The sequence below is a fragment of the Chiloscyllium plagiosum genome, unplaced genomic scaffold, assembly GCF_037043375.1.
Source record: "Chiloscyllium plagiosum isolate Xiang-an unplaced genomic scaffold, Cpla_swu_hap1 HiC_scaffold_27, whole genome shotgun sequence".
In the NCBI taxonomy this organism is placed as follows: Eukaryota; Metazoa; Chordata; class Chondrichthyes; order Orectolobiformes; family Hemiscylliidae; genus Chiloscyllium; species Chiloscyllium plagiosum.
In genome coordinates, this window is record NW_028270165.1 from 33,433,418 (window position 1) to 33,460,059 (window position 26,642).

Consider the following 26,642-nt stretch of genomic DNA (forward strand, 5'->3'; position numbering starts at 1 on the left):
CACAATGTGCAGATTGTCAACGCAATCCATGTAACATTTTACAAATTCCTACCTTTGGGAGCTTCAAGGTTGGGATGCAGACAGACTCTAACCTCACACCCTTAATGCATTGGCTGAGCTGAGGTGTCACTTTTTTAAAAATAAAGTTATCGCGAAAATGTGACTTCAAAGAAGCTCTTGGATTTACATATTAATGAACCCACACCTGCAACCCACTCTAAAAAAACAAAAGACTGAACAGCAATCCAGGTTTGTTCAATATATAGTTTCAGTTGCATGACACTGTAATGTTTTGCTGTACATTTTGTGTCTTATGATCCTGCTCTGCGGCTACCCAGTGAAGGAGCAGCGCTCCGAAAGCCAGTGCTTCCATATCAACCTGTTGGGACTATAACTTGGTGTTGTGTGATTTTAAACTTTGCAATGCTGAACGTAGGTTTTTAACTTTGTCCTCCCCCAAAATGCATCACCCAACTCTTCTCCGGACGGCCCTGATTCGTCGGTCTAGATTTTGGTCATGTTTGACCGAGTTGCAGGCGCCCAGTCAATGCAACTGGGAGTTGCTCGCGCCTTTCAAGCCAACAGGCACGGGGGCGGGGCCTCACCGGACCGCGCCTGCGCGCCAGGCCCTCCCGCTGTGATCAATAGGGCGGATTCCTTGCCGCGGGGCATGCCGGGTAGAGCGGCCGGCCATTAAGGGGGGGCCTTCCAAGTGGGAAAACAAACGGCTCATTCGTTCGCCTCGGGATATCATGCCACCGCAGAGGCTCGGCGGATGGATGGAGGTCCGGTCTAAAGCTGCACACCACTCAGTGCAAGATCAGTGATAACGTTAAGGAAAGTAGAGGGAGGATGGTCTTCTACAGAGAGCTAACGGGAAAGCGGAGCCGGGTAAGCCGCCCCCTGGCCATTGAGATTTACTTCCCTCCCCGTTATATTAAACACAACTTCGATGATCGAAACTGTAACTTGACAAATCCTCTCCCTCCCCCCCCCCCCCCCCCCCCAACAATCAAACGAGAAGGAGCAGCGCCCCTCCACAGGATGGTCATTCGCCTTGACCTCTCGGTGCTGATGGACGTGAGCCGCTGGCCAACCGACAGCGCAGAGTGAGGGCGGGAGCGAGGTGGTGGCTGCTGAGTGCACCTCCAGCTAAATGGGTATGCATGGGAGGGGGGCCCTGCCTTCATTGTCGGGAAGGGGGAGGGGGAAAGGGGGAGGGGGAAAGGGGGAGGGGGGAAAGGGGGAAGGAGAAAAGGGGGAGGGGGGGAAGGGGGAAAGGGGGAGGGGGGGAAGGGGGAAAGGGGGAAAGGGGGAGGGGGGAAAGGGGGAGGGGGGAAAGGGGGAGGGGGGAAAGGGGGAGGGGGGAAAGGGGGAGGGGGAAAAAGGGGGAGGGGGGAAGGGGGAAAGGGGGAGGGGGGAAGGGGGAAAGGGGGAGGGGGGAGGGGGGAAGGGGGAAAGGGGGAGGGGGGAGGGGGGAAGGGGGAGGGGGGAAGGGGGAGGGGGGAAGGGGAAAGGAGAAAGGGGAAAGGGGGAGGGGGGAAAGGGGGAGGGGGGAAAGGGGGAAGGAGAAAGGGGGAAGGGGAGGGGGAAAGGGGGAAGGAGAAAGGGGGAAGGGGAGGGGGAAAGGGGAGGGGGGAAAGGGGAGGGGGAAAGGGGAGGGGGGAAAGGGGAGGGGGGAAAGGGGGAGGGGGGGAAGGGGAAAGGAGAAAGGGGAAAGGGGGAGGGGGGAAAGGGGGAGGGGGGAAAGGGGGAGGGGGGAAAGGGGGAAGGAGAAAGGGGGAAGGGAAGGGGGAAGGAGAAAGGGGGAAGGGGAGGGGGAAAGGGGAGGGGGGAAAGGGGAGGGGGGAAAGGGGAGGGGGAGGGGGAGGGGGGAAAGGGGAGGGGGAGGGGGGAAAGGGGAGGGGGAGGGGGGAAAGGGGAGGGGGAGGGGGGAAAGGGGAGGGGGAAAGGGGAGGGGGAGGGGGGAAAGGGGAGGGGGAGGGGGGAAGGGGGAGGGGGGAAAGGGGAGGGGGAGGGGGGAAGGGGGAGGGGGAGGGGGGAAGGGGGAGGGGGGAATGGGGAGGGGGGAAAGGGGAGGGGGAGGGGGGAAGGGGGAGGGGGGAAAGGGGAGGGGGAGGGGGGAAGGGGGAGGGGGGGAAAGGGGAGGGGGAGGGGGAAAGGGGGAGGGGGGAAAGGGGGAGGGGGAAAGGGGGAAGGGGAGGGGGGAAAGGGGGAAGGGGAGGGGGGAAAGGGGGAAGGGGAGGGGGGAAAGGGGGAAGGGGAGGGGGGAAGGGGGAAGGGGAAGGGGGAAGGGGGGGGAGGAGAAAGGGGGAAGGGGAGGGGGGAGGGGGGAAGGGGAGGGGGGAGGGGGGAAGGAGAAAGGGGGAAGGGGAGGGGGGAGGGGGGAAGGAGAAAGGGGGAAGGGGAGGGGGGAGGGGGGAAGGAGAAAGGGGGAAGGGGAGGGGGGAGGGGGGAAGGAGAAAGGGGGAAGGGGAGGGGGGAGGGGGGAAGGAGAAAGGGGGAAGGGGAGGGGGGAGGGGGGAAGGAGAAAGGGGGAAGGAGAAAGGGGGAAGGGGAGGGGGGAAGGGGAGGGGGAAGGGGAGGGGGGAAGGGGAGGGGGAAGGGGAGGGGGGAAGGGGAGGGGGGAGGGGGAGAGGGGAGGGGGGAAGGGGAGGGGGAAGGGGAGGGGGGAAGGGGAGGGGGGAAGGGGGAAGGAGGAAGGGGGAAGGAGGAAGGGGGAAGGAGGAAGGGGGAAGGAGGAGGGGGGAAGGGGAAGGGGGAAGGAGAAAGGGGGAAGGGGGAGGGGAAAAGGGGAGGGGGAAAGGGGGAGGGGGGAAAGGGGGAGGGGGAGGATGAAAAGGGAGTTCATCTCTTTCAGCACCAATACGTTTTATTTGAGGCTGTGAATGCGCGTCTTTGCACCTCGCAGGACAATCCGAGAGACTCTTTAACATTAAAATGCATCACCTCCCTATTTAAATTGAAAACCCATACCCCCCTCCCCAAACACACACAAAATGTTTTACTCACAAGGAAGATCATAACAAAGATCAATTTTAAAGAGAAAAAGAAGGTTCTTTTCAAATGTTAACGAATTAGAATATTTAAAAGAAATTATGCAAGCGATTGGGAGGGGAGGGGGGGAGACAATTTCCTGTTTTTCGCTGCGGCTGTTCACACAGAATGTAAACCCCCACCCCCTTCCCATTCATTCAGACAAAGGGAGGAGGGTCTCCGCGCAGGGGCCTGGACCCACTGCCCACCCCGGACAGCAATCCCGCCCTCCCCCGTCCTACCAGCCGCTTCCCCCTTGGAGCAGGGCTGGTGTCAATCATCGGTCAGCGCCCCCTCTCCATCGGGCCGGGAAGTGCAGCCGGGCCTGTGTTTCTCTCCTATCCCCATCCCATCGCTGTTACCTCCGTTCGCCCCAAGCAGGGGGAGGCAAACAGGGTGCCCCCCCCCCCCCGGCTCCCCTTGCACTCCTGAAAACCACCGGAGCATCCCTCCCCTCACTGTGGGCCTGACACACACTGTTTCTCTTCCTGGGCTGCTGCCAGACCTGCTCTGAATCTTTCCCTCGTTCTCACCTTCTGTTTTAAAAAAAAACACTCTCGGTGACAGAGATAACCATTCCATGCCTCGACTTTCTGCTGCAAGCGAGGGCGCTACGATGGCTCAGTTGCTACCTTACAACGCCAGGGACCCGGGTTCAAATCCGGCCTCGGGCGACTTGTCTGTGTGTAGTTTGCACATTCCCCTTCTCCCAGGGCAACAATCCCAGGAAAAGCTGCAGGTTAGGCGATTTGGCTGTGCTAGATTGCCCGTAGTGTTCAGGGAAGTTGGGCGCCTTTAGTCAGGAGTTAAAAATAGAGTGAATGGCTCGCTGTTGATTCCTGAGGAAGGGCTTTTGCCCGAAACGTCGATTTCCCTGCTCCTCGGATGTTGTCTGAGCTGCTGCCCTTTTCCAGCCCCACTCTGATCTAAACTCTGGGTTCCAGCATCTGCCGTCCTCACTTTTGCTTTGTTGGGCTGAAGGGCCTGTTTCCACCCTGTAGGGACTCCATGCATCTCGTATCCCCTTTTACAAAAAATTAAAAATTACAAAAATCTGTTCCCACACTGTACAAACACTTTCAACCCTTCTATAGGAAGGACGCTGTGAAACTTCAAGAGGGTGCACAAAAAAGATTTACAAAGATGTAGTGGTTGGGACCAGAGGGTTTGCCTTATGGCTGAACAGGCTGGGGGCTATTTTTCCCTGCAGCGTCGGAGGCTGAGGGGTGACCTCATAGAAGTTTGTAAAATCTTGAGGGGCTTGGATAGGAAAAACAGTCGTTTTCCAAGGTGGGGGTGGAGCTCAAAACGAAAGGTTTAGGGCGAGAGGGAAGGACCTGAGGGAAAACTTTTTTCACACGAAGGGTGGTGCGTGTCTGGAATGAGCTGCCAGAGGAAGTGGTGGAGACTGGTACCATTGCAATATTTGGAAGGCATCTGGGTGGGTACATGAATAGGAAGGGTTTAGAGGGATGTGCTGGCAAATGGGACTAAGTCAGATTTGACAAAGGGTCAGTTAGACTCAATACGTCAGCTCTTTTCTCTCCTTACAGATGCTGCCAGACCTGCTGAGATTTTCCAGCATTTTCGCTTTTGGTCGAAGTCAGATTGGGATGTCTAGTTGGCATGGACATGATGGACCGAAGGGTCTGTTTCCATGCTGTATGATTCAATTACTCTGGAGTTTGTAACAATGAGGGGTGACCTTATTGAAACGCATAAGATGTTTGGGGATGCAAAAAGGTGGGTTCCCCTGGTGTGGGAGAGTGGAGGACCAGCGAGACATCATCTCAGAATGACGGGTCACCCATTGAAGATGGAGATGAGAGGGAATCTCCCTCTCTCTCCGAGGGGAGTGAACCTGTGGAATTATTTACCACAGAGGGCTGTTGAGGCTAGGTTGCTAACTATACCCAAGGCCGGGATATAGCAAGCACAGGAACCCAGAGTGATGGGGGAGAAGCAGCCAAGTGGAGCTGAGAATGATCAGATTGGTCCATATCTCATTGCATTGGGAGGGGGGGGGGGAGGAAGGTCTCGATGGGCCGAATGGCCTCACTCCGCTCTCACATCCTATTTGAGAGCAAGGAGGGGGAAGGTGAAAAATCGTGGTGTTGTTGAACGGGGAGGCGGTGCGGCTCAGCGAAGGACAGGAGACCCACAGTGGATCGCTGCCCACTTCAGGACCACCCCCTGCTCTCAGTGCTGCTCCTGCACATCGCCTGAGGGGTTTCAAGCAGAAACTGTCGAGGAGAAGTTGACAGCTCCTAAGGGTGGCCAACCCCAGCTGGAAGGCACCAACAACTCTCACAACCGCTCTGTCCATAAGACTATAAGAGCAGAAATTAGGCCACTCGGCCCATCGGGTCTGCTCTGCCATTTAATCATGGCTGATGAGTTTCTCAACCCCATTCTCCTGCTTTCTCCCTGTAACCCTTGATACACAAGAACCTATCTATCTCAGTCTTAAATATCCTCAGTGCCCTGGCCTCCACAGCCTTCCGTGGCAATTAATTCCATAGATTCACCACTCTCTGTCTGAAGAAGTTTCCCCCATCTCCATTCTAAAAGGCCTTCCCTTTATTCTAAGGCTTCACCCTCGGGTCCTGGTCTCCCCTACTAATGGAAACATCTTCTCAACATCTACGCTGTCCAGGCCATTTCAGTATTCTGTATGTTTCAATTAGATCCCCCCTCATCCATCTAAACTTCACCAAGTCTAGACCCAGAGTCCTCAAATGTTCCTCATATGTTAAGCTTTTCATTCCTGGGACCATTCTCGTGAACCTCCTCTGAACACACTCCAGGGCCAGTCCATCCTTCCTGAGATATGGGGCCCCAAACCTGCTCACACTACTCCAAATGTGGCCTGACCGGAGCCTTATGGAGCCTCAGAAGTATATTCAAGCCCTCTCAAAATAAATGCCATCATTGCATTTGCCTTCCTAACTACTGACTCAGCCTGCAAGTTTACCTTGAGAGAATCCTGGCGTAGAACTCCCAAGTCACTTTGCACTTCAGACTTCTGAATTTTCTCCTCATTTAGAATATAGTCCATGCCTCTATTCTTCCGACCAAAGTGCATCACCTCACACTTTCCCACAATGTATTCCATCTGCCCACCCTCTGAACCTGTCCAAATCCTTCTGCAGCCTCCCCGCCTCCTCAATGCTACCTGTCCCTCTACCTATCTTTGTATCATCCGCAAACCTAACCCGAATGCCCTCAGTTCCTTCATCTAGACTGTTAATGTATTAAGTGAAATATCCAACATCACAGGGGTGTATATTCAAGGCTGAGGGAGGTGTTTTGGTTTCTTTTCTCTCTGCCCAGAAGTGTTACCGTATACAACTGAGGGATGGATGTGGGTTTGCTCGCTGAGCTGGAAGGTTCATTTCATCTTCAGTGGGCCTCAGGTGAAGCACTGTACATGATTCCGGCTTTCTATTTCTATGTTTGGGTTTCTTTGGGTTGGTGACGTCATTTCCTGGGATGTGACGAGAAATGACATCACCACAGGAAATGACATCACCAACCCAAAGAAACCCAAACATAGAAATAGAAAGCAGGAATAATCAACAGTGCTTTGCCAGATGCCCACTGAAGATGTTACCTAGTCGGGTGACGAAACATCTGGAAACAAACCTTCCAGCTCAGCGAGCAAACCTACATCCAAAACCTCAACCTGAGCTACAAAGCTTCTCAAAACTTGCTACAACTGGGTGATCTTCCTACCACCAAAATCATCTTAATTTTTTTCTGCCTGTTCCTTGAACTAATATTCACCATCAATAGAGTCAGCCCTGTAGTTAATTACATCCAAAGTGAAGGTGGGAGTTAGGGATGGAGGGAAGGGGTTAAATCAAAATGGAGTCAGAGGGGAAAATAGAACACTGCATTTCCCCCCAGCACAGTCCCCCACCTCTCTCTAAAGGCACTGAGAGCATTGACAGACATCATGTGCCCCCTGTCCAAGGACACCCAGGAATGAGTATAACTGTTGAAGAGGGAGAGACAGCCAGTAGATACGGCCCCCTCCATAGCCCACCGCCTGTCCTGTTTACAGCTAGCCTGGCCAGGCCCAGAAACAGACCTGCAGGGAGATCCTGCCCACGGGAGATGGACTTTTAACCAGGGAATTGAAGCTTGAGGACGATCTCATGGAATGGCAGAGTGAACTTCGAGGGGTCGAATGGCCATCCTTCCATTTCTATATCTCTTCAGCTTGCCTTTGGTCATCTACAACAAGGGAGTTTCTCGAAATGGAGAAAGGTGCCCAGTGGTGTTCCACAGGGGTCAGTGCTGCGGCCACTGTTGTTTGTAATATACATAAATGATCTGGAAGAGGGCACTGTTGGTCTGATCAGTAAGTTTGCAGATGACATGAAGATTGGTGGAGTAGCAGAAAGCATAAGGGACTGTCAAAGAATGCAGGAGGATATAGATAGACTGGAGAGTTGGGCAGAGAAGTCGCAGATGGAGTTCAATCCGGGCAAATGTGAGGTGATACGTTTTGGGAAGTCTAATTCTAGAGTGAATTATACAATGAATGGAAGAGCCTTGGGAAAAGTTGATGAGCAGAGAGATCTGGGAGTGCAGGTCCATTGTACCCTGAAGGTGGCTGCACAGGTGGGTAGAGTGGTCAAGAAGGCATGTAGTATGCTTACCTTCATCAGACGGGGTATTGATTATAAGAGCTGGCAGGTCATGTTAGAATCGGACAAGACATTGGTTCGGCCGCATTTAGAATCCTGTGTACAGTTCTGGTCGCTTCGGAATTGGGCGACAGGTTTAGACAGTAGATTTGGATTGGCTCAGGCTTGAAGGGCTGATGGGCCTGTTCCTGTGCTGTAAATCTTCTTTGTACTTTGTACTATGTCCCTGGCTAGACCCTCCCTTGGCTCCAGTACACTCGAAGGCTTTGGAGTGACTGCAAGAGAGGTTGTCAAGAATGGTTCCAGGGTTGAGGAACCTCAGTTGTCAAGGTCATTTGGAGAGTTTCTTCTTTGGACAAGGCATGGCTGAGAGGGGCTCAGAGAGAGGGATTCAAAACCATGAGGGGGCCTGGACCTTTTGAGATATTTGCATCACTGGCTGTGCCGAACATTTATTGCTACCCCTTGAGAAGGTGGTGGGTGGGGGTGAGTTGCCTACTGGAACCACTGCGCTTTCCCTCCAAGTAGACCCACGACGCCCTTAGGGAAGGAATTCCAGGATTCTGACCCCGCGACACCGAAGGGACGGCCGATACATTTCCAAGTCCGGGTGGTGAGTGAGCATCTGATGCCCCTTGCCTTTCAGGGGAGGCGATGGCTCTAGTGGTATTATCGCTGGATTGTTAATCCAGAGACCCAGGTAATATCCCGGGGACTGGGGTGCGAATTCCACCCACGGCAGATGGTGGGATTTGAATTCAAGAATCACGTCTGATGGATGACCGTGAGTCGATTGTTGGAAAAAACCCATCTGGGTCCACTAATGTCCTGCAGGAAAGGAAACCTACCTGGCCTGTGACTCCAGACCCACAGCAACTTGGGGGGGGGCTTTCAACTGCCTTCTGGGGAATTGGGGATGGGGCAATAAATGCTGGGCCCAGCCAGTGACGCCCTCATCCCATGAACGAGTTTAAAATAAGATGGAAGCGGTTGTAGGTTTTGGGAGGTGCTGACTCGGGAGCCTTGGTGAGTTTCTGCAGTGTGGCTTGTAGATGGTACACACCGGGCGTCAGTCGGTGGAGGGAGTGGGTGCGGTGCCAAGCTAAGCAGGGGCCGCTTTGCCTCTGGATGGTGTCAGAGTGTGGGCAGGAGCTGCCCCACGTCCAGGACAAATGGAGAATACTTCTGCCTTGTAGATAGCAGGACAGGGCTTTCAAGAGGCAGGGGGTGAGTTACGCTCTGCAGGAGTACTAGCCTCTGACCTGCTCTTGCAGCCACCGTATTTATGAGTCCAGTCCAGTCTCCTCCTGTTTACACAGACATCCAGCTGACCACCAACCTCCAGGATGCGGGAGGTTCACTCAATACTAATTTGCGTGGAAGCATCATTTAACCCGAAAAATAAACCCGAAACCTCCTCTCACCACGCATTGATGCCATTTCCAGGGAACGTCAGGTCACCCTGGAAATGCAGCCCCCTTTCCGCCACCCTCGGGATTGTTGCGGCGAAGCCAGGTAGCCATTCTGCCCATCACGTTTGCGCTGGCTGTCCGAACGAGCAATCCCAATAGCCAGCCGGTGCCCCCTCTTGCGTGCCTCGATTGAACCGGCCTCGGCCACATTTCCAGGCTGTACAACTCCGCACCCTGATGCCTGAGTCACCTGGTCTCAAAATATTCGCTCTCTCTCTCTCTCTCTCCATGGGTGCAGCCTGACCCGCTGTGACCACCACCATTTGCTGTCTCTCAGCACCCTGACACTCGCTGAGTGAGAAGGAGTTTTTTTTCCTCACTTCTTTGGCAAACCGATTTCAACCCGGTGGCCTCTTTAGGAGCGGGGTCAGCTTCTCCTCTGTCCAGCCCACACGGGGTTTTATAACCTGATCAGAATCTGCTCCAAACCTCCTCCTCTCGAAGCCGCAACTTCTCGTTCAGTGGGATCGGCCCAGGATTGGAAATGCAGTAATTGGTCACTCCTCTCAGTAACATTAGCTACGGTAAAGCCTGTCTTGAGTCGCAGGTCGGTAAAGGGCAGCGTTGTTCCTAAGTGTTGGGGGATTTGGGGAAGCCAGCAGCGACTGGACAGCGCAACCCTCTCCCCTCCCCCGGAATCGATCGCCTGTCTCTCCGCCTGTTGACGGAGAATTCCCCATCCCCTCATGGGCTTTCACCCCGGCATTGCTGGCCAATCTGGGGCCTGTCCCCCTGGGCTGGGTTAACCGAGTGGGCAAGGGGGAGCAGGATGTGGGGAGGCAGGAACTCCGGTGTCATTTAAACTGGTGCAAAGCTGTGACACAAGGGAGGAATGGCTTCCTGCTGTTCGATCGCGGGATGACAGCATCACTGCCTCGGCCAGTTATTTATTGTCTGTCCCTCATCACAGGTCAGAGTCAACCATAGAGGCGATGCCCTGCTGGTATTATCACTAGACTGTCAACCCAGATCATGTTCGGGGTACCTGGTTCAATTCTCACCCACAAGTGGTGGAATCTGAATTCAATTTAAAAATCTGGAATTAAGAGCCGAATGATGACCATGTATCCATGGTCAGGGGAAAAATAAAAACTATCTGGCTCCTTAATGCCCTTCGGGGAAGGACACTGCCATCCTCACCTGTTCCGACCTACGAGTGACTCCAGACCCACTGCAAAATCTTAACTGCCTTACCAGCTTCATAGAGCTCTTCGAGGAAGTGACCAAGTTGTTAGATGAAGGAAGGGCTGTTGATGCCATATACATGAACTTTAGTGAGGCGTTTGATAAGGCTCCCCATGGTAGACTAATGGAGAAAGTGATGTCACATGGTGTGCAGGGGTGTTCTAGCTAGGTGGATAAAAAACTGGTTGAGCAACAGGAGACAGAGAGTAGTAGTTGAAGGGAGCTTTTCGAAACGGAGAAAGGTGACCAGTGGTGTTCCACAGGGATCAGTGCTGGGGCCACTGTTGATTGTAATATATATAAATGATCTGGAAGAGGGCACTGTTGGTATGATCAGCAAGTTTGCAGATGACACAAAGATTGGTGGAGTAGCAGAAAGCATAAGGGACTGTCGAAGAATACAGGAGGATATAGATAGACTGGAGAGTTGGGCAGAAAAATGGCAGATGGATTTCAATCCAGACAAATGTGAGGTGATGCATTTAGGCAAGTCTAATTCTAGAGTGAATTATACAATGAACGGAAGAGCCTTGGGAAAAGTTGATGAGCAGAGAGATCTGGGAGTTCAGGTCCATTGTACCCTGAAGGTTGCTGCACAGGTGGATAGAGTGGTCAAGGAGGCATATAGTATGCTTGCCTTCATTAGTCTGGGTACTGTGTATAAGAGCTGGCAAGTCATGTTAGAATCGTACAAGACATTGGTTCGGCCGCATTTAGAATACTGTGTACAGTTCTGGTCGCCACATTACCAAAAGGATGTGGACGCTTTGGAGAGGGTGCAGAGAAGGTTTACGAGGATGTTGCCTGGTATGGAAGGTAATAGCTATGAAGAGAGGTTGAGTAGGTTAGGTTTATTTTCACTAGAAAAAAGGAGATTGAGGGGGGACCTGATTGAGGTTTACAAAATCATGAAGGGTATAGACAGGGTGGATAGAGACAAGTTTTTTCCCAGGGTGAAGGATTCAATAAGGAGAGGTCGTGCTTTCAAGGTGAGAGGTGAAAAGTTTAAGGGGGATACACGCGGCAAGTACTTCACACAGAGGGTGGTGGGCGTCTGGAACACGTTGCCAGCAGAGGTGGTAGAGGCAGGCACGGTAGATTCATTTAAAATGCTTCTGGACAGATGGCATGAGTATGTGGGGAGCAGAGGGATACAGAAGCATAGGAATTGGGCGTCAGGTTTAGACAGTACATTTGGATCGGCTCAGGCTTGGAGGGCCGAAGGGCCTGTTCCTGGGCTGTACATTCTCTTTGTTCTTCTGGACAATTAGGGACAGGGCAATAAATGCCCACTTCCTATCAATGAATGAAGAAAATATCGCTGTGAGGTCTGGAGTCACATCCAGGTCAGAGGATAGACGTTTCTACCCGAAAGGCCATTAGTGAACCAGACGGGTGGGGGGTGGGGGGGGTTCCTGATCATGGATTCGTGGTCATTAGTGGATTCTTAAATCCAGATTTTGTTTTTATCATTGACTTCAGGAATGAGGACTTCTTCAGGAATGAGGAAAGTGTGCCCAGCAGGCTAAGATAAAAGGTAGGGAGGAGGGACTTGGGGGAGGGGCGTCGGAAATGCGATAGGTGGAAGGAGGTCAAGGTGAGGGTGAGGGTGATAGGTAAGACTGGGGTGGGGGCGGAGAGGTCAGGAAGAAGATTACCGGTTAGGAAGGCGGTGCTGAATTCGATGGATTTGACTGAGACAAGGTGGGGGGAGGGGAAATGAGGAAACTGGTGAAATCCGAGTTCATCCCTTGTGGTTGGAGGGTTCCTAGCCGGAAGATGAGGCGCTCTTCCTCCAACCATCGTTTTGTTGTGGTCTGACGATGGAGGAGTCCAAGGACCTGCATATCCTTGGTGGAGTGGGAGGGGGAATTGAAATGTTGAGCCACAGGGTATCTTTGGACTCCTCCATTGCCAGACCACAACAAAACGACGGTATGAGGAAGAGCACCTCATCTTCCGCCTGGGAACCCTCCAACCACAAGGGATGAACTCGGATTTCACCAGTTTCCTCATTTCCCGCCCCCCCACCTTGTCTCAGTCAAATCCATCGAACTCAGCACCGCCTTCCTAACCTGCAATCTTCTTCCCGACCTCTCCGCCCCCACCCCAGTCTGACCTATCATCCTCACCTTGACCTCTTTCCACCTATCACATTTCCAACGCCCCTCCCCCAAGTCCCACCTCCCTACCTTTTATCTTAGCCTGCTGGGCACACTTTCCTCATTCCTGAAGAAGGGTTTATGCCCGAAACGTCGATTCTCCTGATCCCTGGATGTGGCCTGACCTGCTGCGCTTTTCCAACAACACATTTTCAGCTCTGATCTCCAGCATCTGCAGCCCTCAGTGTCTCCTCTCTGGATTAACAGGCAGGAAGCCAAGTGGAACGTTGGCCCTTATTTTAAAGGATTTGGAATGCAAGAGGAAGAAGGTCTTACTGTCAAAGGCACTGGTCAGACCACATCGGAGGATGGCCGCTTTGGTCTCCTTTAGTTCTGAAAAAGAGATGGTTTGGTTGGAGGCCCGTTCACAGAAGGTTCACTAGGGATATTGACCCGGTGCGGAGGGAAGGGCGCTTAAAAACAAGGTGACACAAACAGGAAGGCTTCGGAGAAATCCATTCAGCAGGAGCAGGAGAGAGTTTCGTCAAATGGTGGAAGAATCCCAAAGGAAATGAGAGAGAGAGAGAGAGACACAGGGAGAGAGAGACACAGGGAGAGAGAGACACAGGGAGAGAGAGACACAGGGAGAGAGAGACACAGGGAGAGAGAGACACAGGGAGAGAGAGACACAGGGAGAGAGAGACACAGGGAGAGAGAGACACAGGGAGAGAGAGACACAGGGAGAGAGAGACACAGGGAGAGAGAGAGAGCGAGAGCGAGGAGATGAGAAGAGAGAGAGAGAGAGCGAGAGCAAGAAGGTGAGGAGGTGAGAAGAGAGAGAGCGAGAGCGAGGAGGTGAGGAGAGAGAGAGAGAGCGAGATGAGAAGAGAGAGAGAGCGAGAGCGAGGAGGTGAGAAGAGAGAGAGAGAGCGAGAGTGAGGAGGTGAGAAGAGAGAGAGAGAGAGCGAGAGCGAGGAGGTGAGAAGAGAGAGAGCGAGAGCGAGGAGATGAGAAGAGAGAGAGAGCGAGAGCGAGGAGGTGAGGAGAGAGAGAGAGCGAGAGCGAGGAGGTGAGAAGAGAGAGAGCGAGAGCGAGGAGGTGAGAAGAGAGAGAGTGAGAGCGAGGAGGTGAGAAGAGAGAGAGCAGAGAGAGAGTGAGAGGTCTAGGAAAGCACACCTCGTGTGTACCTGCTGAACGGGGGGGGTGCCCCAGAGAATGGGAGAGCGGCTACTGTCGGGAACGGTGGGCCAGGAACAGAATGCAGAATCCCTACAGCGGGGAAGCAGGCCATTCGGCCCATCGACTACACACCGACCCTCCGAAGAGCATCCCATCCAGACCCAAACCACCCGCCCATTCATTCCTGCCTTCCCCATGGCTAACCCACTGAGCCTGCACACCCCTTGGACACCAGGAGCAACTTAGCACGATTCAGCTGAACAGAGGAACTTGGGCCTGTTATAGAGGAACACCATTCAGCCCCTTCAGCCTGTTACACACAAACATAAGGCCAATCAGCCCATCGGGGCTGTTCTGTCTTTCAATTACACCCAGGCTGGCGTCACACAAATTCAGTCTCGACTCGGCCAATCCTGTCCAGCTGTGGGACATTATGAAACCGCGCACAGGAGGCTGTTGGGGATTAGGTCAGGTCAGGCGGAATTGGATCGGAGCACGGGAATCGGGTGTCACGCCTCACCGGGGTAGTGTGTTGGAAATCATGACAGGAGTTCAAGCTGATTTTGCAAGATTTACCGTCTGGTCGACCCAAATGAATGGAAAACACAAACCAGGTGTCTGTACTGCATAAGAATTGCTGTCTGTCACAAATAGGCAGGCGGGAGATCCACTTGCCAACCATTAACACAAATTGCAAGAGATTAAACACTAACTCCCTCAGAAAAAACACACACAGACACAGAGCCAGGCAAAAACACACAGGCAGGCAGAGACACACACACACACACACAGGCAGAGAGAGAGAGACACACACACACACACAGGCAGAGAGAGAGAGACACACACACACAGGCAGAGAGAGAGAGACACACACACACAGGCAGAGAGAGAGAGACACACACACAGGCAGAGAGAGAGAGAGACACACACACACAGGCAGAGAGAGAGAGAGACACACACACACAGGCAGAGAGAGAGAGAGACACACACACACAGGCAGAGAGAGAGACACACACACACAGGCAGAGAGAGAGAGAGAGACACACACACACACAGGCAGAGAGAGAGAGAGACACACACACACAGGCAGAGATAGAGACACACACACACACAGGCAGAGAGAGAGAGAGACACACACACAGGCAGAGAGAGAGAGAGAGACACACACACACACACACACAGGCAGAGAGAGAGAGAGACACACACACACAGGCAGAGAGAGAGAGAGACACACACACACAGGCAGAGAAAGAGAGAGAGACACACACACACAGGCAGAGAGAGAGAGAGAGACACACACACAGGCAGAGAGACACACACACATACAGGCAGAGAGAGAGAGACACACACACAGAGGCAGAGAGAGACACACACACAGGCAGAGAGAGAGACACACACACAGGCAGAGAAATACACACACACACACTCAGGCAGAGAGAGAGAGAGACACACACACACACACAGAGGCAGAGAGACACACACACAGGCAGAGAAACACACACACACACAGGCAGAGAGAGAGAGAGACACACACACACACAGAGGCAGAGAGAGACACACACAGGCAGAGAGACACACACACACAGAGGCAGAGAAAGACACACACACAGAGGCAGAGAGAGAGACACACACATACAGAGGCAGAGAGAGACACACAGGCAGAGAGAGAGAGACACACACACAGGCAGAGAGAGAGAGACACACACACAGAGGCAGAGAGAGACACACAGGCAGAGAGAGAGAGAGACACACACACAGGCAGAGAGAGAGAGAAACACAGAGACAGAGAGAGAGAGACATACACACAGGCAGAGAGAGAGAGACACACACAGGCAGAGAAAGAGAGAGAGACACACACACACAGGCAGAGAGAGAGAGAGAGACACACACACAGGCAGAGAGACACACACACATACAGGCAGAGAGAGAGAGACACACACACAGAGGCAGAGAGAGACACACACACAGGCAGAGAGAGAGACACACACACAGGCAGAGAAATACACACACACACACTCAGGCAGAGAGAGAGAGAGAGAGACACACACACACACACAGAGGCAGAGAGACACACACACAGGCAGAGAAACACACACACACACAGGCAGAGAGAGAGAGAGACACACACACACACAGAGGCAGAGAGAGACACACACAGGCAGAGAGAGACACACACACAGAGGCAGAGAAAGACACACACACAGAGGCAGAGAGAGAGACACACACACACAGAGGCAGAGAGAGACACACAGGCAGAGAGAGAGAGACACACACACAGGCAGAGAGAGAGAGACACACACACAGAGGCAGAGAGAGACACACAGGCAGAGAGAGAGAGAGAGACACACACACAGGCAGAGAGAGAGAGAAACACAGAGACAGAGAGAGAGAGACATACACACAGGCAGAGAGAGAGAGACACACACACACACATAGGCAGAGAGACACACACAGGCAGAGAGAGAAAGACACAGACACACACACACAGGCAGAGACACACACACACACAGGCAGAGAGAGAGACACATACACACACAGGCAGAGAGAGAGAGACACACACAGGCAGAGACACACACACAGGCAGAGAGAGACACACACACACAGGCAGAGAGAGACACACACACACAGGCAGAGAGAGAGAGAAAGACACACACACAGGCACAGAGAGAGACACACACACAGGCAGAGAGAGACACACACACACGCAGAGAGAGAGAGACACACAGACAGGCAGAGAGAGACACACACAGACAGGCAGAGACACACAGACACAGGCAGAGACACGCACACGGGCAGAGAGAAACACACACACACAGGCAGAAAGAGAGAGAGACACACACACACAGGCAGAGAGATGATGACCTTACTCCATCAATCTTAGCAGGACTTATACACTTAATGGTAAGGTCCTAGGGAGTGTTGCTGAACAAAGAGACCTTGGAGTGCAGGTTCATAGCTCCTTGAGAGTGGAGTTGTAGCTAGATAGGATAGTGAAGGTGGTGTTTGGGATGCTTTCCTTTATTGGTCAGAGTATTGAGTACAGGAGTTGGGAGGTCATGTTGCGGCTGTACAGGACATTGGTTAGGCCACCGTTGGAATATTGTGTGCAATTCTGGTCTCCTTCCTATCGGAAAGATGTTGTGAAACTTGAAAGGGTTCAGAAAAGATTTACAAGGATGTTGCCAGGGTTAGAGGATCTGAGCTATAGGGAGAAGCTGAACAGGCTGGGGCTGTTTTCTCTGGAGTGTCAGAGGCTGAGGGGTGACCTTATAGAGGTTTACAAAATCATGAGGGGCATGGATAGGGTAAATAGACAAAGTCTTTTCCTTGGGGTGGGGGAGTCCAGAACTAGAGGGCATAGGTTTAGGGTGAGAGGGGAAAGATATAAAAGAGACCTAAGGGGCAACTTTTTCACACAGAGGGTGGTACGTGTATGGGATGAGCTGCCAGAGGAAGTGGTGGAGGCTGGTACAATTGCAACATTTAAGAGGCATTTGGATGGGTATATGAATAGGAAGGGTTTGGAGGGATATGGGCCGGGTGCTGGCAGGTGGGGCTAGTTTGGGTTGGGATAGCTGGTCGGCAGGGACGGGTTGGACCGAAGGGTCTGTTTCCGTGCTGTACATCTCTATGACTCTGTCAGGTCAGAAGTGGAGATGTTCTCCAGTGATTGAACAACGCTCAGCGCCATTCACGACTCCTCAGACAATCCATCTCCACGTCCAACACAGGAGCAGTCCACATCGAAGGGCAGCAAGACGCCGGAGAGTACCCACGTTTGGGGTGAAAAGTGGTAAGTAACATCTGGGAAATGACCATCTGCAATCCGAAACAATCGAAACATCGCCCTTTGACATTCGACGGTGTTATCGTCACTGAATCACTACCCCCCCCCCCACCTCACCACCACCATCAAAACCCTGGGATGGCGGGGGGGGGGGGGGAATTGAGCTGTAGCTGAACTGGACCAACTGTATAATGACACTGAGCAGGTCAGAGACAAGTTGCCAAAGCCTGTCCCACCCATCTACAAGGCACACGCCAGGAGTGGGATGGAATATTCCCCACTTGCCCCGGATGGGGGCAGCTCTGACAATGCTCGAGACTATCCAGGACAAACGAACCCCCATTTTATTGGGACCGCAACCATTCTGTCCATCACTGACTCTCAGGAGCAGCACCACATACCATCAACCAACCGCCCCGCAGACACTCCCCAAGGCCCCGCAGACACTCCCCAAGGCTCCGCAGACACTCCCCAAGGCTCCGCAGACACTCCCCAAGGCTCCGCAGACACTCCCCAAGGCTCCGCAGACACTCCCCAAGGCTCCACAGACACTCCCCAAGGCTCCGCAGACACTCCCCAAGGCTCCGCAGACACTCCCCAAGGCTCCTCAGACAGTACTATGCCAGTTGAGTCCCGACAGTGTAGAAGGGGTTTATTATGTATGTAACCCCAATGAGGTGAGTTACAGAGTAAAGCTCCCTCTACCGTATTATATTGAAAATAAAGCTTCCGCTACTCTTTTAAATTGAAAGTAAAGTCACGGTCAAACACTCCCAGGGACAGGGACAGCACGGGGGTAGATACAGAGTAAAGCTCCCTCTACACTGTCCCCCATCAAACACTCCCCAGGACAGGGACAGCACGGGGTTAGATACAGAGTAAAGCTCCCTCTACACTGTCCCCCATCAAACACTCCCAGGGACAGGGACAGCACGGGGTTAGATACAGAGTAAAGCTCTCTCTACACTGTCCCCCATCAAACACTCCCAGGGACAGGGACAGCACAGAGTTAAATACAGAATAAAGCTCCCTTTACACTATCCCCCATCAAACACTCCCAGGGACAGGGACAGCACGGGGTTAGATACAGAGTAAAGCTCTCTCTACACTGTCCCCCATCAAACACACCCAGGGACAGGGACAGTACTGGGTTAGATACAGAGTAAAGCTCTCTCTACACTGTCCCCCATCAAACACTCCCAGGGACAGGGACAGCACGGGGTTAGATACAGAGTAAAGCTCTCTCTACACTGTCCCCCATCAAACACACCCAGGGACAGGGACAGTACTGGGTTAGATACAGAGTAAAGCTCTCTCTACACTATCCCCCATCAAACACACCCAGGGACAGGGACAGCACGGGGTTAGATACAGAGTAAAGCTCTCTCTACACTGTCCCCCATCAAATACTCCCAGGACAGGGACAGTACTGGGTTAGATACAGAGTAAAGCTCCCTCCACACTGTCCCCCATCAAACACTCCCATGGCCAGGGACATAATGGGGTTAGATACAGAGTAAAGCTCCCTCTATACTGTTCCCCCATCAAACACACCCAGGGACAGGGACAGCACGGGGTTAGATACAGAGTAAAGCTCCCTCTACACTGTCCCCCATTAAACACTCCAAGCACAGGGACAGCACTGGGGTAGATACAGAGTAAAGCTCCCTCTACACTGTCCCCATCAAACACTCCCAGGACAGAGACAGCATGGGGTTAGATACAAAGTAAAGCTCCCTCTACACTGTCCCCCCATCAAACACACCCAGGGACAGCACGGGGTTAGATAAAGAGTAAAGCTCCCTCTACACTGTCCCCCCATCAAACACTCCCAGAACAGGGACAGCACGGGGTTAGATACAGAGTGAAGCTCCCTCTACACTGTCCCCATCACACACTCCCAGGGACAGGGACAGCACAGGGTTAGATACAGAGTAAAGATCCCTCTACACTGTCCCCATCAAACACTCCCAGGACAGAGACAGCACGGGGTTAGATACAGAGTAAAGATCCCTCTACACTGTCCCCCATGAAACACACCCAGGGAAAGGGACAGCACGGGGTTAGATAAAGAGTAAAGCTCCCTCTACACTGTCCCCCCATCAAACACTCCCAGAACAGGGACAGTATGGGGTGAGAGTAAAGCTCCCTCTACACTGTCCCCCATCAAACACTCCCAGAACAGGGACAGTATGGGGTGAGAGTAAAGCTCCCTCTACACTGTCCCCCATCAAACACTCCCAGGGACAGGGACAGTACGGGGTGAGAGTAAAGCTCCCTCTACACTGTCCCCCATCAAACACTCCCAGGACAGGGACAGTACGGGGTGAGAGTAAAGCTCCCTCTACACTGTCCCCCATCAAACACTCCCAGAACAGGGACAGTATGGGGTGAGAGTAAAGCTCCCTCTACACTGTCCCCCATCAAACACTCCCAGAACAGGGACAGTATGGGGTGAGAGTAAAGCTCCCTCTACACTGTCCCCCATCAAACACTCCCAGGACAGGGACAGTACGGGGTGAGAGTAAAGCTCCCTCTACACTGTCCCCCATCAAACACTCCCAGAACAGGGACAGTATGGGGTGAGAGTAAAGCTCCCTCTACACTGTCCCCCATCAAACACTCCCAGAACAGGGACAGTATGGGGTGAGAGTAAAGCTCCCTCTACACTGTCCCCCATCAAACACTCCCAGGGACAGGGACAGTACTGGGTTAGATACAGAGTGAAGCTCTCTCTACACTGTCCCCCATCAAACACTCCCAGGACAGGGACAGCACGGGGTTAGATACAGAGTAAAGCTCCCTCTACACTGTCCCCCATCAAACACTCCCAGGACAGGGACAGCCCGGGGTTAGATACAGAGTAAAGCTTCCTCCACACTGTCCCCCCCATCAAACACTCCCAGGGACAGGGACAGCACGGGGTTAGATACAGAGTGAAGCTCCCTCTACACTGTCCCCATCACACACTCCCAGGGACAGGGACAGCACAGGGTTAGATACAGAGTAAAGATCCCTCTACACTGTCCCCATCAAACACTCCCAGGACAGAGACAGCACGGGGTTAGATACAGAGTAAAGCTCTCTCTACACTGTCCCCCCATCAAACACTCCCAGGACAGGGACAGCCCGGGGTTAGATACAGAGTAAAGATCCCTCTACACTGTCCCCCATGAAACACACCCAGGGAAAGGGACAGCACGGGGTTAGATACAGAGTAAAGATCCCTCTACACTGTCCCCATCAAACACTCCCAGGACAGGGACAGCACGGGGTTAGATACAGAGTAAAGATCCCTCTACACTGTCCCCCATCAAACACACCCAGGGACAGGGACAGTACTGGGTTAGATACAGAGTGAAGCTCTCTCTACACTGTCCCCCATCAAACACTCCCAGGACAGGGACAGCACGGGGTGAGAGTAAAGCTCCCTCTACACTGTCCCCCATCAAACACTCCCAGAACAGGGACAGTACGGGGTGAGAGTAAAGCTCCCTCTACACTGTCCCCCATCAAACACTCCCAGGACAGGGACAGTATGGGGTGAGAGTAAAGCTCCCTTTATCTTGTACACATCAATCACTCCCAATGAAACAGAAACAATCTGAAAGGCTCAGTGTATCTGGCAGCGCACTGGGGACAGGAGTCAGGATTACTGCTCATTCAGCAAAGTTCTTGGTCATGTAGCATGGCCAATCCATCCTAACCTGTACATCCCAGGGCCCTATGGGTAATCTGGCATGGCCAATCCACCCTAACCTGCACATCCCAGGGCCCTATGGGTAATTTAGCATGGCCAGACCACCCTAACCTATACATCCCTGTGCACTATGGGTAATTTAGCACGATCAATCCACCCTAACCTGCACATCCCTGTGACACTATGGGTAATTTAGCACAGACCATCCACCCTAACCTGCACATCCCTGGGCACTATGGGTAATTTAGCATGGCCAATCCACCCTAACGTGCACATCCCTGGACACTATGGGTAATTTAGCATGGCCAATCCACCCTAACGTGCACATCCCTGGGCACTATGGGTAATTTAGCATGGCCAATCCACCCTAACGTGCACATCCCTGGATACTATGGATAAATTAGGGGGGGGGGGGGGGGGGAAGGCCAATCCATCCGAACTTGTACATCCCTCGGCACTATGGGCAATTTAGCATGGCCAATCCACCCTGACCTGCACATCTTTGGACTGTGGGAGCACCCGGAGGAAACCCACGCAGACACGGGGAGAAAGTGCGACTGCCTGTGTGGCGTTTGCACAGAGGCCAGAATCGAACCTGGGTCCCTGGCGCTGCGAGGCAGCGGCGCTAACCACTGAGCCACCGTGCTGCCCCTGTAACAGGGCTACCAAAATTGGACGCAGTATCCCAGAAGTGGCCTCACCAATGTCCTGCACGACCTCGACAGGACACCCCGCCTCCGATACTCAAAAGGTGTTCGCCATGAAGGGGCGCGAGTGTGCTGAACGCCAGTCTAACCGTCCTGTCTAGGTCTCAGCAGGTTGCATCTGAGGGTGACTCTCCTCCCCCACTAGGAGCAGGTGAACTGACTGGTGTTTCAGCAGGCGAACGGTCCCAGTGAATCTCTTCCCGCAGCCGAAGCAGACGTGTGGCCTCTCTGGCCAGTGTGGACACGTCGGTGCGTCAGGAGGGTGGAGGACTGAGCGAAGGCCTTCCCGCACACCGAGCAGCTGAAGGGCCTCTCCCCGGTGTGGACCCGCCGGTGGGTCAGCAGGTGGGAGGACTGGGTGAAGCCCTTCCCGCACTGAGAGCAGGTGAACGGCCACTCCCCGGTGTGGACTGCCTGGTGGTGTCTCAGGGTGGACGAGTCGCCGAAGCCCTTGCCGCACTCGGAGCAGACGAAGGGCCGCTCGCCGGTGTGGACCCGCTGGTGGGCCAGCAGGTTGGACGACCGAGTGAAGCCCTTGCCGCACTCGGAGCAGACGAAGGGCCGCTCGCCGGTGTGGACCCGCTGGTGCCGCAGCAGGGTGGACGACTGGGTGAAGCCCTTGCCGCAGACGGTGCAGGTGAACGGCCGCTCGCCGGTGTGGACCCGCCCGTGGGACAGCAGGTTGCACAGCAGAGTGAATCCCATCCCGCACTGGGAGCAGGAGAACGGCCTCTCCCCGGTGTGGACCCGCCGGTGGGATTTCAGGTTCGACGACTTAGTGAATCCCTTCCCGCACTCGGAGCAGACGTACGGCCTCTCCCCGGTGTGGACCCGCTGGTGGGACTTCAGGTGGGACGATTTCGTGAATCCCTTCTCGCACACGAAGCAGGTGAACGGCCTCTCCCCGGTGTGACTGCGGCGGTGGATCTCCAGCTCCGACGGCCACTGGAACCCCTTCCCGCAGTCCCCACATTTCCACGGCTTCTCCAGGGTGCACACGCTCGCCCGATCAAATCAGTCGAAGCCTCGGTCGTGCACCGAACACGTGCCCAGCCTCTCCCCACCACAAATGGCTTCTTCTCAGCCCGGTGTTTGCTCCTGCCAGTCAGCGCACTCGGAATGCTTGTCCAATCACACAGAAGTCCCGAGCCTTTTGAGCTGGGACAAACGTTCCCCCTTCCGGATTCCAAGGCCGACGATACTCAGGTCCTGACGGATCCGGTGAGCCAGCCGGATCGCGAGCGGCCGTTCGGTTTGAGATTTCCGTCCACAAATCGTCTCTTTCCAAGATCCTGCAAAAGGGGTCGACAGAAGTTAGAATGGGGTTTAACGGCGTGGGCGAATCTTCAGGCCAAATGGGCTGCTGATATTTATCATAGACCAAAACAATACTAAACATATCGATGCTATTATGATCTGCACAGGGACCAGTAACTGTAAAAAGAAACAAATGCCCAGGTAAATCCGGGAAGAGTAAGGTTTTACCTTTTTCAAATTGGTCTCATGTAACCAATGCCCCCATCGTACATCTTCTCTAATGTATAAGAGGTTTACAACATCATGAGGGGCATGGATAGGATAAATAGACAAGATCTTTTCCCTGGGGTCAGGGAGTCCAGAACTAGAGGGTTTAGGGCGAGGGAGGAAAGGTATAAAAGAGACCTAAGGGGCAACGTTTCACACAGAGGGTGGTACATATATGGACTGAGCTGCCAGAGGATGTGGCGGAGGCTGGTACAATTGCAACATTTAAGAGGCATTTGGATGGGTATATGAATAGGAAGGGTTTGGAAGGATATGGGCCGGGTACTGGCAGGTGGGACTAGATTGGGTTGGGATATCTGGTCGGCATGGACGGGTGGGACCGAAGGGTCTGTTTCCGTGCTGTGCCACTCTATGAGTCCTGCCACTTCAAGCTTGAAGTAACAAGTACATTCACACTACAGGCCGCATAGACGGGAGTAGGGCAGGCTTAAACTGTTGCGTTACACAATTGTCTGGGGCAATTGTGAGAAGTGCTGAAAACAGACGAACTGCTGGTTCCCAGTTTTGATCAACAGACATGAACCTCAAATTCCCAACAGAAGACTCTGGCTTCTGTGGAACCTCTCTCCATTGTTTGAAACCATTTCAAGCAAATAAAACGAGCATTTCACTTTCTGGATCCACCTCCTGATCATATTAGGATTGAGTGACCCTGCGGAATCCTCTGTTCTGAAACACTGACTGTGTCCAAGGAGTTAGGGGCAGTGCTCAGGGCTAAAGGGATCAGAGGGCACGGGGAGAAAGTGGGAGCCAAGATATTGAGTTGGATGATGATCCGTGATTGTAAGGAAGTGCGGGGCAGGCTCCAAGGGCTGAATGGCCTAGCCCTGCTCCCTTTTTGTTTCGAATGTTTCCCTGCTTCCAGGATCTGCCCCCTTCCCTGGAATCACCTCCTTTCCCTTCAACTCAGCAAACTGGTGCCCAGAGTAATGACAGAGAGGGTGCTGCACTCACAGATGTTGGAGAGAGGAAGGAAGCTGCAGTCTGGGCTCAAGCTCAGTCTTCATTCAGAGAGACAGGGGCAGCAGCAGCAACTTCAGGAGCTCATGGTCCAACTTCCGCATTCAGACAATGGGGGGAGGCTCTGATTGGCAGGAGGACCGAACCCCTTCCGGTCCTCCAGGGCTCCGCATTGCTCCGTCTCCCCATGACGGGCCGGGAGAGAGGGGCCAATAGGGATCGCGGTGGCCGATTGTGACGTCTCGGGTTCCAAGGCGCGCGGGGCACGGAATGCCTCCGCCCCCATCAGCTTGACTTCTCTCCCCACCCCCACCCTCCCGAGCCTGGCTCGCCGAGACAAAGGTTTCCAGGGTAACCGGCTGGCGGCTCGGGCCAGGGCCCCGCCTCCTCCTGGGAGGGAGGGAGTTGCTCCTCCCAAGCCCCAGCCGCGGCGCTCGGGACTGCGCCTGCTCTGGACGGTGGGCCCACACTGCGCCTGCGCGGCCCTCCAGCTCTGAGTGTGTTGCAGAAGGGGAAAGGGGAATGCAAAAGGAGGACACTTTGCAAAATCCTTGCCCTTTCATTTTCCTCCAAGTTCAGACAAAAGCACAGCATCTGACTTTACCTTTACACTCACTGGGCCTCCCTTCCCCAGTCCACAACCTCTAAGTTAAAACACTTTATTCCCTCCCCCCCACCCCTTGATTTCTATGTCCAGGACAGGAAGAGAGGTGAGTGTGGGAGTGGGGGGGGGGGTTTGTTAACCAGACCCCTTAGGGAGAAGGGGATATGAAATGCAGCAGAGTGGGGACAGAGGGATAAGTGTGTGGGATAGGGGTACACAGCTCTGAGCGAATCAGACCCTTCAGGAGACTGGTGTTGGGAGGGAGGGAGGGGGGTTTGCGAATATTAGAAACCGCATGTGGGATGGAGACTTTGCAGTGTTTCCCCAGTCTCCTTCGGGCTGGACACATATTAGGCACAGGGAGAGAGTGAGGAAAGCGCTGGCGATCAGAGTCGAGATTGCGGCGCTGGAGGAGCACAGCAGGGGCCGGGCAACGTCTGAGGAGCAGGAGAGTCGGATGTTCCGGGCACGAGCCCTTCGTCAGGAATGAGCTATGCAGGACAGAACGGTCAGAACAGAAGGAGAATGTTTGAGCTGGAGGCTTGCGGCTTTTAGGGAATAAAAGAGGAAAGAAGTTTTGGCACGGAATCGTCTGTTCTGAATATCTGTTTTGGAATCTCCTTTTGCAGGACTTGCGCACACAAATCTCAAAGCAAACGTCAAATGAGAGTCTGAAAGAATCACTCAACTCATCAAGACTGGTCATCGTTGAATCTTGATGGAGAAATCTTCGTCTGTCCTTATCTGCCTTGAAAGCTACAGCGAGACTGCAAATGTACCGAGACGTCAAAGTGAAGTGAGGATAAAGGGGCGTTAACCACTTACAAAGCCTGAAGAAACATCTCCCCGTTCACCACAGGGAAACTGTGGAAGAGCTCTGTTGTGGGTGCGGTCCCAACTGGGCCGTCGGAGCTGGACAGACACGAGGACAACATGGAGAAACCATGGAAATGTGGGGACTGTGGGAAGGGGTTTAAAGTCCCATCTGAGTTGGAGATTCATCGACGCAGCCACACCGGGGAGAGGCCGTTCATCTGCTCCGAGTGCGGGAAGGGATTCACTGAATCGTGCAACTTGCTCCGGCACCAGCAGGTCCACACCGGGGAGAGGCCGTTCGTCTGCTCCGAGTGCGGGAAGGGCTTCACTCAGTCCTCCCACCTCCTGACGCACCAGCGGGTTCACACTCGGGAGAAGCCGTTCATCTGCCCCGAGTGCGGGAAAGGCTTCACTCAGCTGTCCAGCCTGCTGCGGCACCAGATGGCCCATACCGGAGAGAGGCCGTTCAGCTGCTCCGTGTGCGGGAAGGGCTTCACTCGCTCGACCAGCCTGCTGTCTCACCGGCGGGTTCACACCGGGGAGCGGCCGTTCACCTGCTGCTTGTGCGGGAAAGGGTTCACCGAGTCCTCCAATCTCCGAAAGCACCGGCGCATTCACACCGGGGAGAGGCCGTACACTTGCTCCGTGTGTGGCAAGGGATTCACTGAGTCGTCCACCCTGCTGAGGCACCAGGGCAGTCACACCGAGTAGAGCCCCTTTTTATTAGAGATCTGTGGATAGTGGATCATAACTGTCTCAGCTTAAATTATTTATATACGTTGGCAAGGGCATGGATTGGATGGTTCAATGACTGCACGCAAAGGGACACTGACTGACCATGCTGTGGACACAATACCTGTCATGTTTACCTGGTGTGAATAAATCTCCATTAAG

The 26,642-nt window shown here is 53.7% G+C and overlaps 3 protein-coding genes across 6 annotated transcripts in view; 1 reads left to right on the top strand and 2 right to left on the bottom strand.

The window, feature by feature from the left end:
* Nucleotides 1–22,769, bottom strand: part of LOC122547074 (uncharacterized) — an 82,736-nt gene extending 59,967 nt beyond the window's left edge. The window contains exons 1-2 of one of the 2 annotated variants that reach the window (XM_087974355.1): nt 22,057–22,769; nt 21,847–21,851 (exon numbers count right to left, since the gene is read on the bottom strand). In XM_087974355.1, the coding sequence (XP_087830481.1) occupies nt 21,847–21,851; nt 22,057–22,528 (477 nt within the window). In that variant the 5' untranslated portion in view covers nt 22,529–22,769. The remainder of the gene's footprint in view (nt 1–21,846; nt 21,852–22,056) is intronic. The other variant, XM_087974356.1, reaches the window with a different exon arrangement.
* Nucleotides 796–26,642, top strand: LOC122547073 (uncharacterized). 3 transcript variants are annotated; one of them, XM_087974352.1, is made up of 3 exons: nt 796–891; nt 1,025–1,160; nt 25,562–26,642. In XM_087974352.1, exon 3 carries the CDS (start codon nt 25,866–25,868, stop codon nt 26,457–26,459), a length of 594 nt encoding a protein of 197 aa, XP_087830478.1. In that variant the 5' UTR covers nt 796–891; nt 1,025–1,160; nt 25,562–25,865; the 3' UTR covers nt 26,460–26,642. The 3 variants fall into 3 exon arrangements, with proteins under 3 accessions (XP_087830478.1, XP_087830479.1, XP_043541590.1); XM_087974353.1 differs by lacking the exon at nt 1,025–1,160 and having other exon boundaries at nt 835–891; XM_043685655.2 differs by lacking the exons at nt 796–891; nt 1,025–1,160 and adding an exon at nt 24,637–25,038.
* On the bottom strand, nt 1,153–2,454 carry LOC148143540 (uncharacterized; the record flags this gene model as incomplete). Its single annotated transcript, XM_087975705.1, has 1 exon — nt 1,153–2,454. A coding segment is annotated over one exon (1,302 nt), but the record flags the coding sequence as incomplete, so codon positions are not given.

Bases quoted from the DNA above. Each gene is read 5' to 3' on its own strand.
- LOC122547073 (XM_087974352.1), top strand. From the start codon at position 25,866: ATGGAGAAACCATGGAAATGTGGGGACTGTGGGAAGGGGTTTAAAGTC.